The sequence below is a fragment of the Sander lucioperca genome, chromosome 20 (genome assembly GCF_008315115.2).
Source record: "Sander lucioperca isolate FBNREF2018 chromosome 20, SLUC_FBN_1.2, whole genome shotgun sequence".
Lineage (NCBI taxonomy): Eukaryota > Metazoa > Chordata > Actinopteri > Perciformes > Percidae > Sander > Sander lucioperca.
In genome coordinates this window covers 2,531,985-2,551,198 of record NC_050192.1, presented here as the reverse complement: position 1 = coordinate 2,551,198, position 19,214 = coordinate 2,531,985, and the positions used below count along the sequence as shown (strand labels likewise).

General features: G+C 43.4%; 1 protein-coding gene and 1 long non-coding RNA gene across 4 annotated transcripts in view; one reads left to right on the top strand and one right to left on the bottom strand.

The window, feature by feature from the left end:
• sbf1 (SET binding factor 1) overlaps positions 1-16,866 on the bottom strand; it is a 92,889-nt gene extending 76,023 nt beyond the window's left edge. Inside the window, exon 1 of one of the 3 annotated variants that reach the window (XM_031306355.2) lies at positions 16,588-16,866. In XM_031306355.2, the coding sequence (XP_031162215.1) occupies positions 16,588-16,642 (55 nt within the window). In that variant the 5' untranslated portion in view covers positions 16,643-16,866. The remainder of the gene's footprint in view (positions 1-16,587) is intronic. The other 2 variants (XM_031306358.2, XM_031306360.2) reach the window with 2 other exon arrangements.
• LOC116054684 lies at positions 1,120-18,617 on the top strand. The gene is made up of 3 exons (XR_004106121.2): positions 1,120-1,421; positions 13,162-13,164; positions 18,606-18,617. It is a non-coding gene; the product is annotated as an uncharacterized LOC116054684 (long non-coding RNA).
• The last annotated feature ends 597 nt before the right edge of the window (positions 18,618-19,214 follow it).

Below are 19,214 nucleotides of genomic sequence, written 5' to 3'. Positions count from 1 at the left end.
CTTAGTGGTCCCCTAATACTGTATCTGAAGTCTCTTTTATATAGACCTTAGTGGTCCCCTAATACTGTATCTGAAGTCTCTTTTATATAGGCCTTAGTGGTCCCCTAATACTGTATCTGAAGTCTCTTTTATATAGACCTTAGTGGTCCCCTAATACTGTATCTGAAGTCTCTTTTATATAGACCTTAGTGGTCCCCTAATACTGTCTCTGAAGTCTCTTTTATATAGACCTTAGTGGTCCCCTAATACTGTATCTGAAGTCTCTTTTATATAGACCTTAGTGGTCCCCTAATACTGTATCTGAAGTATCTTTTATATAGGCCTTAGTGGTCCCCTAATACTGTATCTGAAGTCTCTTTATATAGACCTTAGTGGTCCCCTAATACTGTATCTGAAGTCTCTTTTATATAGACCTTAGTGGTCCCCTAATACTGTCTCTGAAGTATCTTTTATATAGGCCTTAGTGGTCCCCTAATACTGTATCTGAAGTCTCTTTTATATAGACCTTAGTGGTCCCCTAATACTGTATCTGAAGTCTCTTTTATATAGACCTTAGTGGTCCCCTAATACTGTATCTGAAGTCTCTTTCCCGAAATTCAGCCTTGGTGCAGAATTATAGCCACTAGAGCCATCTCTGTGTCTGTAGCTATTGAGGAGGAGGGGGGGGCAAGGTGGAGGGTGGGGGTGTGGCCTTGACCAACTGCCACTTTGCTCGTTTGAAAGCCATGATGTCTCTCTCTCTCTCTCTCATGGGTAGGCCAAATTCTCTGGGCGGGCAAAGCAGAGAAAGGGGAGGTAATTCCACATCGGCCCATCTGAGCTTTCATTTTCTCAAAGGCAGAGCAGGATACCCAGGGCTCGGTTTACACCTATCTCCATTTCTAGCCACTGGGGGACCATAGGCAGGCTGGGAGAACTCACATTAATGTTAAAAAAACTCAAAGTGAAAATTTCATGTCATGGGACCTTTAATGAGTAGTTATTAAAATCAAGCTTTTTCTGAAGTGTTGCCTAGAGACACGTCTAAGAAGTCAAGACAAAGGCCAGGAAGAGGTGAGGAAAAGATTGCAAGTCGTCTCATGAGAGGCATGCATGTCAGTATGCAAAGAGTGTCCAGCATGTAACATTGAGGCTGGAGGACAATCACATGATGAGGAAAGCACATGGCCCGCATGCTGACACGATGCTGTCACCAATCAATCTTGTGGCTCTAAAGGAGCTCTCAGTAAACAAGGGGATAAGCATGGGGAGGCACTCAAGATACATGTGTTTGGTAAACACTGCACAAACTAGGGCAGTGCAATCAATCAAAATTTTTATCGCGATTACAATTTTGGCTCCTATTGATCACAAAAACAGAATAATCGATAAAAACGATTGTTTTGCACGTTACGTTTTGCAAGCAGGGTTCACAAATAAGAGTAAACGCCACTTCGGGCAAGTAAATATAACAACGCACTCGCCCGTTGGGGCATCATCGTTCCATAATCATTTGATCTGAATGTGCTGTTGGCCAATCAGGAATTGAGTTGGCACTTGATGCTTTTGACGTTTTTTTCAACATTTGTTACACTTTTGATGCTTTCAACGTTTGTCTTTTTTTTTTACAACCTTTTTTTGACGTTTTTGTCTACATTTTTTATGGTGTTTTTAAACGTTTTCTTTTACGTATTTTTTTTCCCCGAAGTTGGACTTTTCCCCCCGATATTTTTTGACATTTTTTCCCGACAATCTTTTTTGACGGGGGTTGTTTTTTTTTTTTAAAAAATGTTCCTCGTATTAAAAACCCGTTGAACCCTGGCAAGTAAACTCTTTCTTTTGTGTTATGAATGAATTGAATGAAAAGTATTAAGGCAAATTTCAAGTTTCAACGTGTTTTCACTGTTGATTTGATTAACTGTCTCACTGTTTTTTTTTAAGTTCAATAATTGCAACATCTTTCCAAAAATCAATAAGGAATCGAGCTAAATAATCGTGATCTCCTGATTAGGAATTAGGAATCCTGATTAGGATTTTTTTTTTTTTTTTCATAATCGAGCAACCCTAGCACAACCCACTTAAAGATGTCAAGAATACATCATTCAATCATCCCGGTCGCTAGTTGTAACACACACCCAGCATCTGGGAACGTTGCATAACAGGCAGTAGCAGGGGAGGATTCAGAAGAGGACAGTCCCAGTCAACCAGAGCATATGGTTGTCTTAATGAACCTGAGAATCCACCACAGACACATTGACACACAGGAACAGTGTTTCCTCTATGTTGATTGGCAAGTGGCGGTCCGCCACGGTTAGATTTCCCCCCCCGGTATCAGAAATGTACAAAAAGCAGTCTATCAGCAGTGATTGTTAGAGAGCACGTCTGAGAATAGCGCGGACACGCGCTTCACAACGCGAGTGGGCACGCGTGCCACTCGGAGAAAAGGGAGAAAGAAAAAAGAGACAGGCTGTCCAGAGGACCCGGTTGAGATGGCATGTGTGCATCCTTGAGAACTGTAAGTCGTATAACTTATGTTGTCAGTTCATTTAAGCCTGCATTAGTCTATAGTTCTTGCTAATTTTTTGTTTCACCTTCACCTGCTAGCTAAATTACACGTGGCTGTTGATTCAATATAATAGCGATTGCTCAACGCCCTTGCTCACGTTTGTATTTTTGGTGCATTATTTACATGCTGAAGTAGTTCCACTGTATTAAGATACTGGAAGTGCCGGAATTCCATAACTACTAGAACTGCCATGAGCGGTCATTTTGACCGCCAGATTCCAAACTCTATAATCTCTCATGATAAATACCTAATTGCGATATTAATGCCTAACAGTGTTTCAATAATTCATATCATGGCATAGTAAACCGTGATTATTTCACGCATTCATATCCGAAAAATATTGGGGGAAATTCATTCAACATAATTCACAGCCAAATAACAATTAAAAGTATGTTATTTGAACATTTGTATCCTAACCTAACCTGGCACTGCCTCCGTTTTGGTGTCTGCTGTGGTGTCAGCGCTGCTCGGACCGTGTGCCGCGGCCCTTTTTTCCTCCATAAACTCCGCTCTCAGCTACTCTGCCAGTTGCTGCATAAACTTCCTCCGGGACATTTTACAGCTGGTGCACTCCTTGGAGAGGATGTGTGCAATGATTCCGGCCAGTTGTAGGATGTATAAAGTTATATGAACACGTAGACAGCTACTGACTATCTACGTGTACAGCGCCTTTCACAGAGCGAGCGCCCGGTGTTTGCCTTCTGATTCAGAACAGAGTGCGCTGTAGTAGCCTACGTTACCAACTCTGGCTTTGCCTTCGGCCCATCGGTGATGCCCACACTTGTTACTCGAGACCGCTAGTTACGTTTCTCTGACAGAGACTATGATTATTACTAAGCAACCAAGATGCATCTTCAACCATGCAAAAGATTAAAAACAAAAACGCGAAAATCCGAGCGGTCAGTATGACCGTGTATGGCCGAAATAGGTAAAAGTGATTGTATTTTCTTTGCCTTTTGTGAAATGTATATAAAAACAATTTTAAATGAAAATACAGACTATTTTAGGAAAAGTCAGGTACCAGCAGGATTGTATTTTTTTATTTAGTAAAGTTACTACACATATAAATTTCAAAACGGTCAAAATGACCGTCCTGACCGTTCTAGTGTTAAGGGGGGGGTTAAACAGATCTGCCCCCACTGCTAAAAAAAATCCTAAAGGAAACACTGCAGGAAATATGGTATTAATGCAAGCAGCTGCTTCAAAACAAAATGCAAACGAGACTTATGTGTGCTACCCCCGAATACTGCAACAGAAAACATGATAGCTGTGGGCTAATGCACTCAATCACAACGTATCTTCTGCCAGCCAGACCTTTGTCTTTACACAGAAATACATTACGTCCCTCTAATCATTTCAACCAAACACTCTTCCTTCCTCCTTTACCACTTCTACTACACTGTGCCAGATTGTATGCAGTTGCAAAAAAAAAAAAAGAAAGAAAACCCAATAAAACTCGTTCTCCTACCACAGCACCCACACACGGCACAAAATGACATCTTGTTACTGGGGCAACCAATAGCCAAGAAACAGACGTGTGCATGTCTCATAACCAAACAGGAACCAGACCAAGTGAGTCTGAAAAACAACGGAGGCAGACAGCTACAGGAGGTTTGGGCTGAATCTGAAGCTGACTGTATGATTCCCAAAAGAAATGCTTTAATGCTTCTCCTCAACACTGAAGAAGTCCAGTGTGACACATATCTGTGGCTGCTGGTTATATACTGCACATGGGTTTCATTTACTTATACTGCACAAGTTTGCGGCAAGACAAGTTGAGACGTGCAACTACTTGCAATGTGCCGGTCTACAACGTTCTAAAAGCAGCCACTGGCAACTTGACAGGCTGAGTCGCAGGCCGACGCCATCAGCTGGCTTGAGTCGAGCCGAGATGTCGCAAATCTTTGGTCTGAACTGGGTTTTACACGGCATATAAACACGACTGTGTGACATTATTACTTATGTTCCCTTAAATACTTTTAATCCAGGGGTATTCTCTGGTATACTTGTTGGACACTCATGTCCTTTTCAGACATGGTCTAATCTATCTCTTTTCAATTTCCCGTTTTTGTCATTCAGACAGGTGTCGAGTGTGTAAATAATTGTTACAGTTTTAGTAGTTTCTACAGTATCTCCACATACATTTTAGAATAGGAGAAAAAAAACACGCTCCGAGTTGTTTGCATTTTTCTATGTAACCAATCACAATCGTCTCGGGATGCAGAGACGGTGGCTCTGCAAAATAGTCTCGGGAAGGAACTTGTTTTGGGGGGAACATTTGCACCCCCGCAAAAGAAAAACGCCACATACAATATTATGCCGTGTGTACTACGTCCACAGCAACCCCACCAATCGGTCCCAAAACGTCCCAGTTAGAGACTACATGCCGTAAACTGCCAATCACCTTATTAATCAATGTCATCATATCAGCTTTCCACAGGCCCAAAATAGCCCGCTTTGAAAAACAATTCTCCTACGTCAGTCCACCAATATAAAATGACAACGCTTTAAGTCCAGACTCTCACTTATTTCCTATTTGCTCAGAAGCAATACGCAAAGTGTTTTGCTGGATGTAGATTCATTATATTGAATAAAATATATACACATGTACTGGTTGATGAATATTGTGATTTTATAAATCTATTACTTTTTACCTTGTTTGCACCGCATAACCATTGGAATTGGAGGGTTGCTGGTTCAAGTCCCCATACAGACCAAAGTATGGTGGTGGACCGGTAGCTGGAGAGGTGCCAGTTCACCTCCTGGGCACTGCCAAGATGCTCTTGAGCAAGACACCGAACCCCCAACTGCTCGGGGCGCCTTTCCATGGGCAGCCCCCCCCCTCACTCTGACATCTCTCCATTAGTGCATGTAGAGGTACTGAGCATGTGTGTGTAATTCAGGCCTGTGTGTAATGTGTATAATAATAACAGAGTGAAAACATTGTAATTAATACAATAAAAATTAATAAAGTATAAATTATTGTTATTATTAAATTATTACCTCATTCAGTGTTTGGTGGTTTTATTAAACTTATTTTCTTTTCTTTGTGCATGCCAGACCATGAGTGAACAACAGAATGTATTACTTAGCTCTTACAGTAATAAGGCAGAACAAGATGTATTTCATCTTACTGTGCATATTTAACCTTGTGCTGCTGCAGCTTTTACATTGCTAATGACAGCAGGTTTAGACTCGTGACATTTACATACTGCAAAACTGATTTGGGCTCTTTTTCAGGCATGAGTCCAACAAGTAAAAGTGCCATCAAATTTCCGCAACATGTACGACACTGCATGTCGTGTAGCATGTGGAGCTCACGTGAGCATGATGTATTTTGGTGATGTGACAGCATTAAAACAGTAGTACACTACAACAAAGTGTGCATTTTCTAGGGCTGGGCCATATGGAGAAAATCAGATATCACAATATTCTTGACCAAATATCTCGATATTGAGCGATATTGTAGGGTTGACAATTGGTGATTTTTAAAATTAGATTTTAGATAAATAATCATCAATGTTTCATCAAGTGAAATTATAGAGAAAAAACTAAATTCTCAGCTCAATACTATTTACATGTATGCACAAAAATAGTGTGATGTTAAAACCTGCAATTCTTCAAATGACATTCCCTCAAAATGTTTCACAACAGATTTTTGGAGAAAATTTAGTTAGTATGTGCTTGTTATTATCAATTTTTATTAGACAATGTAATTGTATATTACAATATCTCGATATATGATGTCATCGCGATATGATTCCATTGAAAGACGCTAAATTATCATATTGAATTATCGCCCAGCCCTAGCGTTTTCAGGTACTATTTGTTACTTTTGTGAAAGTTGAATATGTTCGCCACAAAAGAGAAGCTCAATGTACAAGTTCAAAGTGGTACAATCAAGCAGAGGCCTACTGGCAGCATGATGTAACGCTACATCTCCCTGTCAGAGGAAGCATGAGACAATAATCTGAATAACCTTTAAGCTCTTTTGGGGAGGGGGGGGGAGGGGAGGAAGCAGCAAAGACGTGCCACAAATACAGTACAGTGATACAGACCTCAAACCAGGTCTGGACCCAAAACAGTCCTCTAATCTGCATATTCAAACCAGTCACAGACTACCCATCAGATTAGAGCAAGCACAGTGGGTGTCTGGGAGGCAGATTAGCTTTTGTTTTCTTCCTCCAAACAACAGATTTAAGCTGGAGGCCTTCCTAATGGCCCTGACACACCAACCAGACGGCCGACCATCGGCAGAAAAGCCAGTCGGACTGATCAGTCGGGTCCCCGAGGTCCAAAAAAAATGCCTCAGAACACACTGAGGCGACGCCGACTTGAGCGTACACTCGGCACGTGCGCGAAACATAAGCTGCATAGCAGCAGGCGGCGTTGCTCTGTATTGTTTCCATTAACAGTCTGATTATTTCCCAGAAAATGAAAACCGGCAGCTGATTGGACGAACGCGTCACGTGGTTCTTTTTTCTCCGGAAATTCACAGCCAGACTGTCATGGCGGCTTGTTCAGAATACGATCTCATAATGTACTAAAATAGTTCACCGAAACGTGTTTCTGAAAACATTTTAAGGAGAGAAATAGGCCATGCAGTTGCTGAATCTGTCTTCATTTCAGATTGACAAAGGTCAGTTTAAAAGATTTTCATCACATTTTGAGCGGCTCATCCGCTCTCCATTTCCGGGTGAGTCCCGACTGCCCTGTCCCCGACTGAACATGTCGGGTCGGCCAAAATGAAGGCCGACGGCTCCTCGGACGGACGACGGCACGGAACACACCGGAGAGACTCGAGTCACCGACCTCGCCAGACGGTCCGACGGCCGATTATCGGGCTGGTGTGTCTTCTCTCTAATAAAGATGATGTTTAATCTTTTACCACTATAGTCACTCACCCACCGTTTCTCATGTATTTCTTTAGCCACTGCAGAGAAAAATGTATGGATTTGCATGATTATCTCATGTAGTGATGTCACGATACCAAAAATTCAGTAGTCGGTGCCAATACCTGTAAAATAACACGATTCTCCATGCTGATTTCAATACCACGGTAAAAAAAGAAAGGATTTTCTAAGATTCCATGTACTTTAACTTGAAACATGAACTTCTTTATTAAAATATTTGAAAAATATAAAAATGTCATAACAAGACATACAAAACATTTGCAATAGAGCATAGAACAACATGACAAAGTGCAATGAATGGTCATAGTGCAACAACTAGTGTCCCCAGACACAGTCCAGACTTCCAGGCATCTTTTCAAAAGGTAACAGTTGCGCGACCAGAGACGTTACAAACGCCGGGTAAATATTGGCGATGTATTTGAAAGATGGAGACATTTTTTGTCATTTCAACATTCGTGTACTCACATTGAATTATAAAGCTAGAGTAGGGCTGGGCAATATTTCAATATTATATCGAGATTGTGATATGAGACTAGATATCGTCTTAGATTTTGAAGAATTTTAATATCGTTATATGGTAAGTTTAGTCTTTTCCTGGTTTCAAAGGATGCATTACAGTAAAGTGATGTCATTTTCTGAACTTACCAGACTATTCTAGCTGTTCTATTATTTGCCTTCCACTTAGTCATTATATCCACATTATGATGGTTATTTATCTCAAATCTAAATGTGGAAGATATTTTGGGAAAGCACCTACTGTCAACCTTACAATATTGTTGCAATATCGACATCGAGGTGTTTGGTCAAAAATATCGTGTTATTTGATTTTCTCCATATTGCCCAGCTCTAAGCTAGAGTACCCGAGTTGGTTACTCGCAAAAACAATTGAGACACAGCCAGTAAAGTGATCCCGACTGGTCCTGGCTAATGCCGCCATGCTAACCCTGCTAACTGCTGGCTAATGTTACCGGAGGAGCAGGCAAGCGACCACGGTTGTTTACAACGTGTAGCGTGTTCAGCGGCCGTAGCCGACAACGGTGAGTTATTTGAAGCCAAGAGAGGGGGGGGGGTGTAAATCAGGAAGAGAGGACCGTGAGTTTGCAGTGAACATGCCGTTTTTTTAGGTCGGGTAGAATCTATATCCGTTGACTCTCGTTCATATTTTTTCAAAAGATATGTCCCATGGACCGGAAGTAGAAGGGCGTGACTTTGGCCACTTGTTTGTGACCTCCTACTTCTGAATGTTTTGACTGGAACACTGTGAAGCGTATACTGCCCCCATCAGTTCCAGAAGACGCACAGCACCGATGCTGCTAACACTGGCATCGGCGCTAACGGTGCCTACGGTGCTTCAAAAAAATGGGCATCGTCGGCGTTTTGTCATTTTAGAACAGGAAGCAGTATCGGTTCTCGTGACACCCCTAATCCCATGCATACACAGTCGAGCAAACAGGGTGTTGCAGTGATGTGGTTACCGCAACAGCCAACCAGCCTCACACACCCAACTCTACTAATCCCAACAACTCTCTATCTTTAAAATCAGAATTGCTCTGGACACGCTGGAATCACTCCTCGGTGATTTTAACGATTGCTCCCTTGAGCACCAACGGGCTGACTGTGAGCAACACTGACTCCGCCTTTGTCCCGAGAGGGGACAGAGAAATTCTCAGAATTCCAGGGGAACCATCAAAGCACCAAGGAGCAGGGCATCTCTAACATATGCACGCACGCACGCACGATTGGGATTGATTTAAAATCCCATTGACATTTGTAACTATGCCAATAACTGAAAATTAGGGCTGCGTGATTTGGAGAAAAGTAAGTCATGTTGCGATTGCAATTTACAATGCTGCGATTGCGACATAATAATGCTTGTTTGATTATCGAGGAAAATGTACAAAATACTAACATTTTGAAATTTGTCAATTACTCAACCTTAATATACAAAGTTAAACAAGCATAAGAAGAAATACATAAACAAAAAATGTGCAATACTTTTTTTTTTTTTTAAATAACGTAATATTAATGAATTGAATTTAATAACTTCACTTTCCCCAGCCAGATTTCTCCCATCCACGCAGACTTTTCTTCTGTCTTTGTAGTCATATATTAGTGATGTTAGGTTCTGTGCCGAGGCTTCGGAGCGTGTGTCGAGAAATCCCGCGTATCGAGGCTTGTTTAGTTTTAGAACAGTGACGTCATTGATGACATCAGAAGCCTCGCTGGCCGTCCGTACCACGTGACTGGTTTAGGAAGTGGTTCGAATCTTCACGGTTTTATTACACATCCATAACCTACCCAAGCACATTCACGGCCCTCTGCCCAGTTAAAGCACCGCACTTTCTTCAGGCAAATAAAAAAACGCAGATACAGATAATCTGCTAACTGCCAAAAAAAAACAGCTTGATAATCGGCCAGGGCCGATAATAAGGAGACCAGGCGACCCAAAGAACCGACGACCTTCCGGTCACAAGCTCGCTTCTCTAACCTTAAGGCCACCTATGCCACGCTTCAAGTTTTTTGTTTGTTTGGAGCTGTATATTTTTCTGTACTCACAAAGCATATCGTATATCACATATCGTCTGGCGCCTGAGCTCTTTTTCCCCATATTTGGGTCGCCTGGGTTCCTTGTAGAGGTGTGAATCTTCACTGATCTCCCGATTCGATTATGATTATCATGTCAGCGATTCAATATCTCGATGCATCAAATACATTTTTCTATTAAAGCCATATAGGATATTTAATGCATACCTTTTCAAGCTTCAAAAACAAAACATTCTGCAGTGCTCTAACACTAAATAAATTGGATACATAAAACTACAGCACCGAGCACATGGCACTTCCTGAATGTGCAAAACATAACAGAATACGTAAACAGAAAGCTTGTTAGGCCTATATTAAATTGTAAACAGAAATAATCGATTATGGCCCGGCCGATTATCGATGCAGCATCGTCCACGTCCACGATTTGATGCATCGATTATTTGATTTCAACACCCTCTAGTTCTTTGTGTAATAATGCTTGTATTACCTCCACCCTGTAATGCACAGTCGAGTTACAGACATCACGTAACCCAGGTACATGCTCCCTTTTCTCAGAAAAGACCCACGAAAGAAATGCTGAACGAGAGATTGCATCGAGTTACAGAAGCTAGTGAATAGCCATGACTTTGGCGTTTGTTGGTATTACCACTGGACTCAAGTGTCAGGCTGACTTGGGATCCTTCAAGAAAGACGCATCAGTCAGCGTTTCAAATCGCCAATATGATTGATGAATACGATTAGGGCTGTCCTCGCCTAAACAAATATTTAGTCGACCAACCGTATGACTTTTGTCGACTAATCGATTAGTTTGATTTAATCAACAGATTTGTAAAACTGAGTTTCTCCACAAAGAATTATGCAAAATCACCACTTTATATTGTGTTTCACACTGATGTGCTCATAAGTTTCTTGGACATAAGTCATTCAGCATGCAAAAGCATAACAAATGACTAAAAGAAAGAAGTCTTAGTCGACTACGACCAAAACGACCCATTGGTCAACTAATGGACTTAGAGGGGGCTGCCCTAAATATGATCAAGGTAAAGAGTTACCTCCAAGATTTTGAATTGAGAGCACAAAAAATATAATTTTCAAGTAAATAAGGAAACCCGTTTGTAGATCAATTTCATATTCAACACACAGCTGACAATAATATTGCATGAGCAAGTGTTTATCCCATGCATACACAGTCGAGCAAACAGGGTGTTGCAGCGATGTGGTTACCGCAACAGCCAACCAGCCTCACACACCCAACTCTACTAATCCCAACAACGCTCTATCTTTAAATCAGAATTGCTCTGGACACGCCGGAATCACTCCCAACGGGCTGACTGTGAGCAACACTGACTCAGCCTTTGTCCCGAGAGGGGACAGAGAAATTCTCAGAATTCCAGGGGAACCATCAAAGCACCAAGGAGCAGGGCATCTCTAACATATGCACGCACGCATACGCGCATACACACGAAAAATTCTCTCACATAGCCTTGGATTACGATTTGAGTATACAATAAGACACACACACACACACACACACACACACACACCTCTATCTGTGTAGTAGGAACAGGGCGAGGGTACCATCACAACAGTGATATGGTTGGAGGTTCTCCCAGACCACAGCATGATGACAGCTGTCTGCGAGGACTGTCAACATGTTCCTTGCTCTTTTAAATCAAATACATTATAATTTATTCAATTTTTTTTTTTTTTTTTTCATGTTTTGGTGTCCTGTGGTGGTCTACATGCTGGCTTCAAAAGCTTAAATAAAACAGAAACTTTGTTTTGGTTAAAAAATAGGGATGCTAATTTAGAGGGGGCTCTCTCTCGAGGGGGTTTCGAACCGATAGCCCACCCTTGTTAACCGATCATTAATTTTTAACTGACAAGCAGGCAACCGAGTCCCAGTTCCCCCGTCCAGGAGGCTCAAACGTGGACAGCTGCAGACTTGTGGCGGTCGCACACCCACAACGTTCCGTGCATTGTCGTGCACACGTGCAGCCGCTTTCCTGGAACAGCTTGCGCGACCGACACGAGTCCACAGCGGCCATCGCATCTGCGTGTCTGCCTGACACACTGTGTGTGTAGGACGGCCGATTTAACCCGACGGTCCTCATCGATATAAATGCCACGTAGAGCAAGAAAAAAATAGCAGCTTAAAAACGCAACTTGCTAGTGCAAAGGTAGCACTAGCAAGTTAACTAGCAGTTAAGAAATAAGATTGTATAACCTATATTTTTTTTATTATTGTTTTTAACTGTTTAACTGATAGTGTTAACGTTTAAAATATTGACATCATGACTAGTCACAAACTGGTCAATATGTGACGGGCATTAACCACAACCCTCAGCCCAAAGGGGGGTAAACGTTGCCGTGGTAACGCAGCAAACACACAGGGACAGCCACAAACATTCAGGCAGACGGAGGAGCTGACACACACACACACACACACACACACACACACACACACACACACGTCAGTGCACCACAGCCACGACCAGCCACTCTGTCCCCCTATGAAAGGCAAATTGTGAGGGCTATTTCTGGAGGGCCTGTAGGGCTGCAGCCATGCTCTGGAGCGATGGAGGAAGTGGCTGCCCACAGGCAGGCACTGCTGGCAGCATCACACTCACTCCTCTCTCCGCCAATCACTCTCTCCCTCGCTTCATCTTTCTTTCAATCTGAGAGGTTTCTATTTCCCCTATGTAGCCTCATGTAGGCCTTTGGCTTGCATTCACACTCTACTGAATGCACCTGCGAGCGCCACATGAATGAGTCACAGCTTTGTCACGATGACAGAAATCCCTACTTCAATGCTACAGCCACAGTCTGACTCAAATAGTAAGGCTGTTCAATAGTTCTGCCAGATATATCCTGACTCAGGACACCTCGGCGGCCTCGGGCTTTAGGGCACCAATCGCAACGTGATTTCTTGTTACATGCATAAAGCATGTCATTGCCTCTCACTTCATTTCCTGTCATCTCGATCGTGAAAAACAAGTATCACTCTTATCTCGAAAGTGAGTATGTGCGTTTCTTAATAGAGGGTGTTGGGGATAAAAATTTCTGGAAAAATTAAACAGGGAACTGTTCATTGATAAAGCAACCAGACTGGAGTGTATGTGATGTCATACTACCATTTAAATGGCATATCAAGGGCAGGTTGTCATTTGAAATGTTTCAACACAAGCATCCTTTGCCTGGACAGAACTGTCTAAAATTGGTAGGCTGAATCCTGATTTCAATCAGGACCTATGAATCTGAACGTAAAATAAAAGCACGTTTGACAGCCAGCACTTAAGGTTGAAAACATCACTGTCAGTCAGCTTGGCAACACTTAACTCAGTCAAACTGACACATCTGGTTATAAAACTGGTGTTAGACGTGAAATATGAAACTATTTTGCTTACGGAGCTGACAACCAACTGGCACCACAATCACGGCTACAAAACTGTTCCAGTCGAGAGCTACAGCACACTGCTTTTGTTTTGTTTTACTGTGGTATCATAGCACCGTTAAACCTTACTCATTGTTAGCAATGTCACAATTCTACCATCATGACAACACTGTACGGCAGCAACAGAGAAAACCTGGGATTTGTAAACACAACAGCCTGCATCTTTGTGTCCTCGCTGGCCTCTAATGTTGTGAATGGCCCGAGCTTGACTGCAAGCTGTAGGGGTGTGTGTGTGTGTGTGTATGTGTGTGTGTGTGTGTGATTGTGTATCTAGGAGAAGCTGGGCTTCAGATGAGGGTTTGTGTGCCAGAGCTGTCACTCCAGCCTGAAAACAACCATTCTGCATTCTGTTTAGGGCCTCCGCGGCAATGACCATCACTGCACCGCCAGAGGCACACAGATGGAGCTACAATAGAGCCTGTATGTTAGCGTCTGTGTGTGTGTGTGTGTGTGTGTGTGTGTGTGTGTGAATGCAAGTGAGTGTGTCTCTTCCCTGTCTTGAATGAGAACGCCTCACACAGTTGCACACACAAACACAAGCCCCTTTCCTGGTTTTTCAGACACGCACAGGGAGACAATCTGGATTCTCGCTCTAAACATAAGTCTCCCTCAGGTCCTCTCCCCAGTTTCCTGTTTGGGCCTCGGGCTGCGTATCCATTTTGGCTGCTGGGTAGCGCACTCTGCGCAGCGGAGGAACCGCTGTCAAAACACAGTGACAGTTTCTCGAGAGACCCATGCTAAGGAGAACCACACCCCGGCAAACTACGGCCCCTTTCCAAACCCACGAGCAGCCATCTTGGCTCTAAGTGAGATCCAGCGATAGTGGCAGTGAACGTCGCATCTAGGTTGAGCACAATGCGAGCAACCTGACACCTTAAGAGACAACCGCGGAGGGTGAATGGAAGATTCAAGGCTCTGCCCCCAGGGTAACAAACCAAACTATCACAGGGTTTTCAACAAGGAACGGACGCTAAAATCAAAGCGAAATAAGAATAGAAACAGTTCTGCCTGCAGGATGTGCATTTTGGAAACACCCACAGGCTTTCTGTTGGTGATGGCACTCTGTTAGGCAGATGAGCAGCGATGATGTCAGCCCTGGCTGAAAACCTGTCAGTGCCCACGCTTGCAAAACATTCCACTGACTGAGTGACAACCAGGAACCACCCACCCACTCACCCCCATCCCCATCTCTCTCTCCCCCCCCCCCCATACACACCCACATAACCCCACACCCACACGTAGACAGGATGTATGAAATATGAAATATTTAAGCACAAGAGGAAACTCCACTGTGCTTCAGAATTCGAGGTATTGTTATGATCGAGGACCATTCATTCCTGATTCAAAGCCAAGTGTTTTCCTCAAAGTCATTTAGCATTATGATCAAAAAACTATCGTACCACACAATCATGGAAAGCGGGGGTGTCAGACTCTAAATTCAACCCCAACCCCTGACGTCTACTTTTGACACTGTTATTCATTGGTGAGCACGCTTTCAAGAGGAGCACGCCCACATGTACAATATCAAAATCGCTCTCCGTCTTTTTTTTTCGGAGCTTAGCAATGATGTGTGAGGAACCAGACAAAACGAGAAGAGCGTACACTAGTATCAGAAGTAAAGACTGTGCAGAAGTGTATTGATCTAACTGAACTTAGGGCAGGGCATCACACGATGATGGAAATTACACTAATGATGGGAATAATCTCTTTGATGCTATTGGAGATGTTTAACACAATGCCTCCACCGAGAAGCCTTTAGAACGGTTAAGTGAAGTTCCTGTAAACAGTGAGGCAGCAGTAGTAGGCCAACGCCAACAATCATCATCACCCTTAAAGTGTTTGGTTTTACGAGGCATGGGAGCCTTGATCCATTAAGCCACGGTGGCTTTAATGTCTGGTTCCCAGATGCTTTTTACAGGCCTTGTTCTGCTCTGCATTGCATTCATAGAACAGGAAGGAGAGTTTCTGCAGCGCTTGCAGTGTCCACGTTATAACATCCTGTGTTCACGCCCCCCCCCCCCTTCTGAAGAAAATACAAGGTGCAATAAGTGCTTTCATGCAATGAGAGAAGTGATGTAGGTTGCTCCAGCATCATCGAGAAAAAAGCCAGTTCTCTTCCTGCTTTTAGCCACAGAGAGCTTGTCTTGTAACAATTTGCCTCTAATGAATTAATCATAGACAAAATTCCACTCTATATAAAAGACTCTACCACGTTACAAGCTGCATTCTTCCATTGGAAGGGCGGGTTGAATATTTCATGATTAAACAGGCCATTATACTGCACAGATCTAGGCCAAGGCTCCGGCTGAAGGGAGGGGGGCTCAGATAACGGTCCAAACCCCGTCCCACAACACAAGGGAACAGAGCTCCGGTCCGAGGGGGCTCAGGGAGGGGCAAAGCCATTTGGGTTAATCCACACAAAACACAGACAACGAAAACAATCAGCAACTCCGCCGAGGAGAAGCATCGATTTTTAAAAAAAATGCTTAAAATAGAGTCCAAGCGGAAATCAGCGAGGTTTTCGTGGTGTGACTGTCCCAAGTAACTGCTCAGCAGCCTGCATCCACAACACTGACAACTCACTGTTTAACACATTCTGTGTGAAGTTCTGCTTTTAAAATGACACGTTTAAATGACGACTGTTGCACTAGTAATAACTGAGAGACAACTAGGGAAGATGCAGCTGAAACTGTGAATAAATCCGTCTTAGGTCACAGCCGACCAAGCAACCAGCACCCCCCCCCCCCCCCTCTCAGAGCTAGCCGAGCTAACGTTAGCTCTTAGCAAATAAAGTTAGCCTAAGTTTTCTGTCAACAGTGTAATACCATTTAATTTGTTAAAGCTAAAACATGCCTGGAAGTTAAGCATTGCAATGGAGCTGTGCATTCAATGTGTCTCCCCGTAAGAAATGCGTGACATCAGCCGACAAGGCTAGCATTTAAGTACACTAATCCCGTGAGGCCTGCGCGTCCTCGGCCTAAAGTTGTCAGAACTGCCAGCTGACAGCACCTAGCATCGGTCAGTTGTGAGTGGCGACCCGGCCCGTCCCCGCCTCCCTCCCCGCCTCCTTTTTACCCACAGCTAATAATACGCCGTTAAAGCTAGCAGTGCAGGCTAACTCAAGTACCCACCTCGCTTGTCGAGGTCGTAACCGACCACTAAATAGTAGTCGGCGAGCCTGGCCATCTTTGGAGCTCACGGCGACAAGCCTTTCTCGCTAAATCCTCTTCTCTTTTTGCCGTCAATTGTCCATTTACGTCCTACCGGCGATAGACACATCACGGGCGACAGTAGCATCCTTCCAGCTGCACCCCGCCGCCATACTGTCAGTCTGCCTTGCCCTGACAGCGGAGAGCCGCGAGTCTGCGCACTGAGGGATTTGCAGGGAGGGGCTGCTCGGCAGGAATGTCCCATGTGAGGAGCCAAACCAAGGGGCCAACAGTCTGACCAAAACCTATAATAAACACAACAGTACCGTCGCTAGAGGGGTTAAAGTTGGTGACGATTCCGGTACTCCTAAACTGAAAAGCAGCCACAACAAATTCAGTAGGGCTGCTTTATTTTAAAACGGGCATCCAGGGCAATATTATTTCAGGGGGGCCCAGCTTGTCAAAAGTCAAGGCATTTGATAGCCTCCTGAGTTAAATCTGGTGCTTTTTAAACCTTTTTAAATCTTTTTAAAGCTTATCTAAAAAATCAAGATGGATAAGTAATTTTGTTAACCCAAGAGGGCTGTTTGGCCCTTTCATTGAATGTGTGGATTAGACAACTAGCTCTTGCTCAACCAAGAAAACCTACTGAATTTGCCATTTTGTTGAGCTGCAGTTGGGTTGGAACCTTTTCCTTCTGTGGCATATAGAGGGATGGGGCAGCATGGCAGCAATGTCCACCACAGGGGCCATTGCAAGTCTTACCACAAACTAGTTGGGATGGATTATCTGCTTGCCACTCTGCTTTAGAGAAGGGACTCCTGACCTGAACCCACAGTTTGTATTGTGTATTGTATTGGTGGGGGGAGTCATGTATGATTGTTTGTAAGTGGAAGCATTGTCCAGATTTTGCAGGGTGATGTATGTTTCCCTTCTTCTCAACCTGCACTTTAAATACAGTTGAACATTGTTAAACCCCCCCAATGTTTATATAAACCAACTACACAAGAATGCCATTTAAGATGATGTGGCCCAGTCATAAATTGATTTGTTCAAGTGCATTTGTTATAGACATGGCCAGGAAGAGATGTGGTTGGGTGTAACTCTGTAAAAGCTCAACTGTAATACATTCTGTCTGTGTTGTAGCCAGTAGGACTTTAATTAAAGATCCATCTTTAATGTGGATCATATAGCTCCGCTGAACTTTAGCTTGGGAATTAGTAGACTAGTGATGTGTTGGAAACATATAGTCAATTAAAGGCATAGTTCAGGCTATAAAAAAAAAAATCAGCCATTAACTGAGTACTCAGTCCTAAGTTTTATAGACGGGGGCGACTTCTAGCTCACTCAGTAGAGTGTGCACCCCATGAAGGCTGAGTCCTTGGCAGCGGCCCTTTGCTGCATGTTGTCCCTCCTCTCTCTCTCCTTTCCTGTCTTCAAGCTATCCTGTCGATTAAAGGCCATAAAAAGCCCAAAAAATAACCTTAAAAAAAAGATGTCAAATCACAATCACAGTTCCGAACCAATGGACGATCATCTTTTTAGAGCTTCAAAAAACATTAAATGTCAAGGAGACTGATTTCACCAAAACTTCTTGGGCAGCATTAATCTAACTTTCTGCTGCCAAACAATTTCCAAACTCCAATGTCTATCTCTTTTATCTCAAATATTTTCCCCACCGACAATCCTCGTTCTGGTTGCAACCTTTAGTAGCAGACAGAGTATCCTCAGTAAGGAAAATATAATGAATATCAAGGGCATAATCCCCCCCCCACACACACACACACACACACACACACATATACACACACACACACACACACACACACACACACTTCTTAAACCAAAGTTACACCTTTGGTGGATATTACCAGAAAGATGTAGAACCTTTGGCTGTGTAAACACTTGAATTATGCCAAGTTAGGCTAGGGAAAACCTTGGCGTGATGCTGTGGTGTCACTTTGGATAGGCAGATGACATGTCAATGGGATGTGAGGAAGGCCCGATGGCCCACATCCGTGTGGCCTGTCCTTGGCTGTCAGCACTGTAACAGCCTCGGGAGAATTCCAACATTTCCTGCGCTGTGACCTTTGACCTAAAGTGCTTATCACTCTCTGGTTGAAAACAATCCCAAGCATGGGATGTCACATTTTTTTCTTCAAGAGCTTTGTTTTCCCAACACTCAGTAACAACTTGTCTCCCTCTTTTCTTACACAGTTATCTGAGACTCGGGGTCTGAGTGAGAGGAGGACAGCGCTGCTCTGCGATAAACGCGGCCTCTGACAACCAAAGCTATGTTAACAGGAGATAGCATGCAACTCAAAACTGCTTTGTGAATACCAGCGTAGTTTTAGGGAGTCACACTGAGGTCACCGCTGTGGTTTTTGATTCTTACAGCTGACGTTAACTGTATCTTAACCTTGAACCACACTTGACAAGTTGCCAGAGAGACAGACAGTAGAGTACTTTCACACAGCCTGTTCAAGGCAGGAAAATATTATTCCGCTTCGCCGCTATGTATAAAAGGTACAAACACGGAATAAGGGGACAGAGTTGTTGCAGCGGAGGTAGTAAAAGAGCATAATCAACATCTGTGTAAAAGGGAAAGC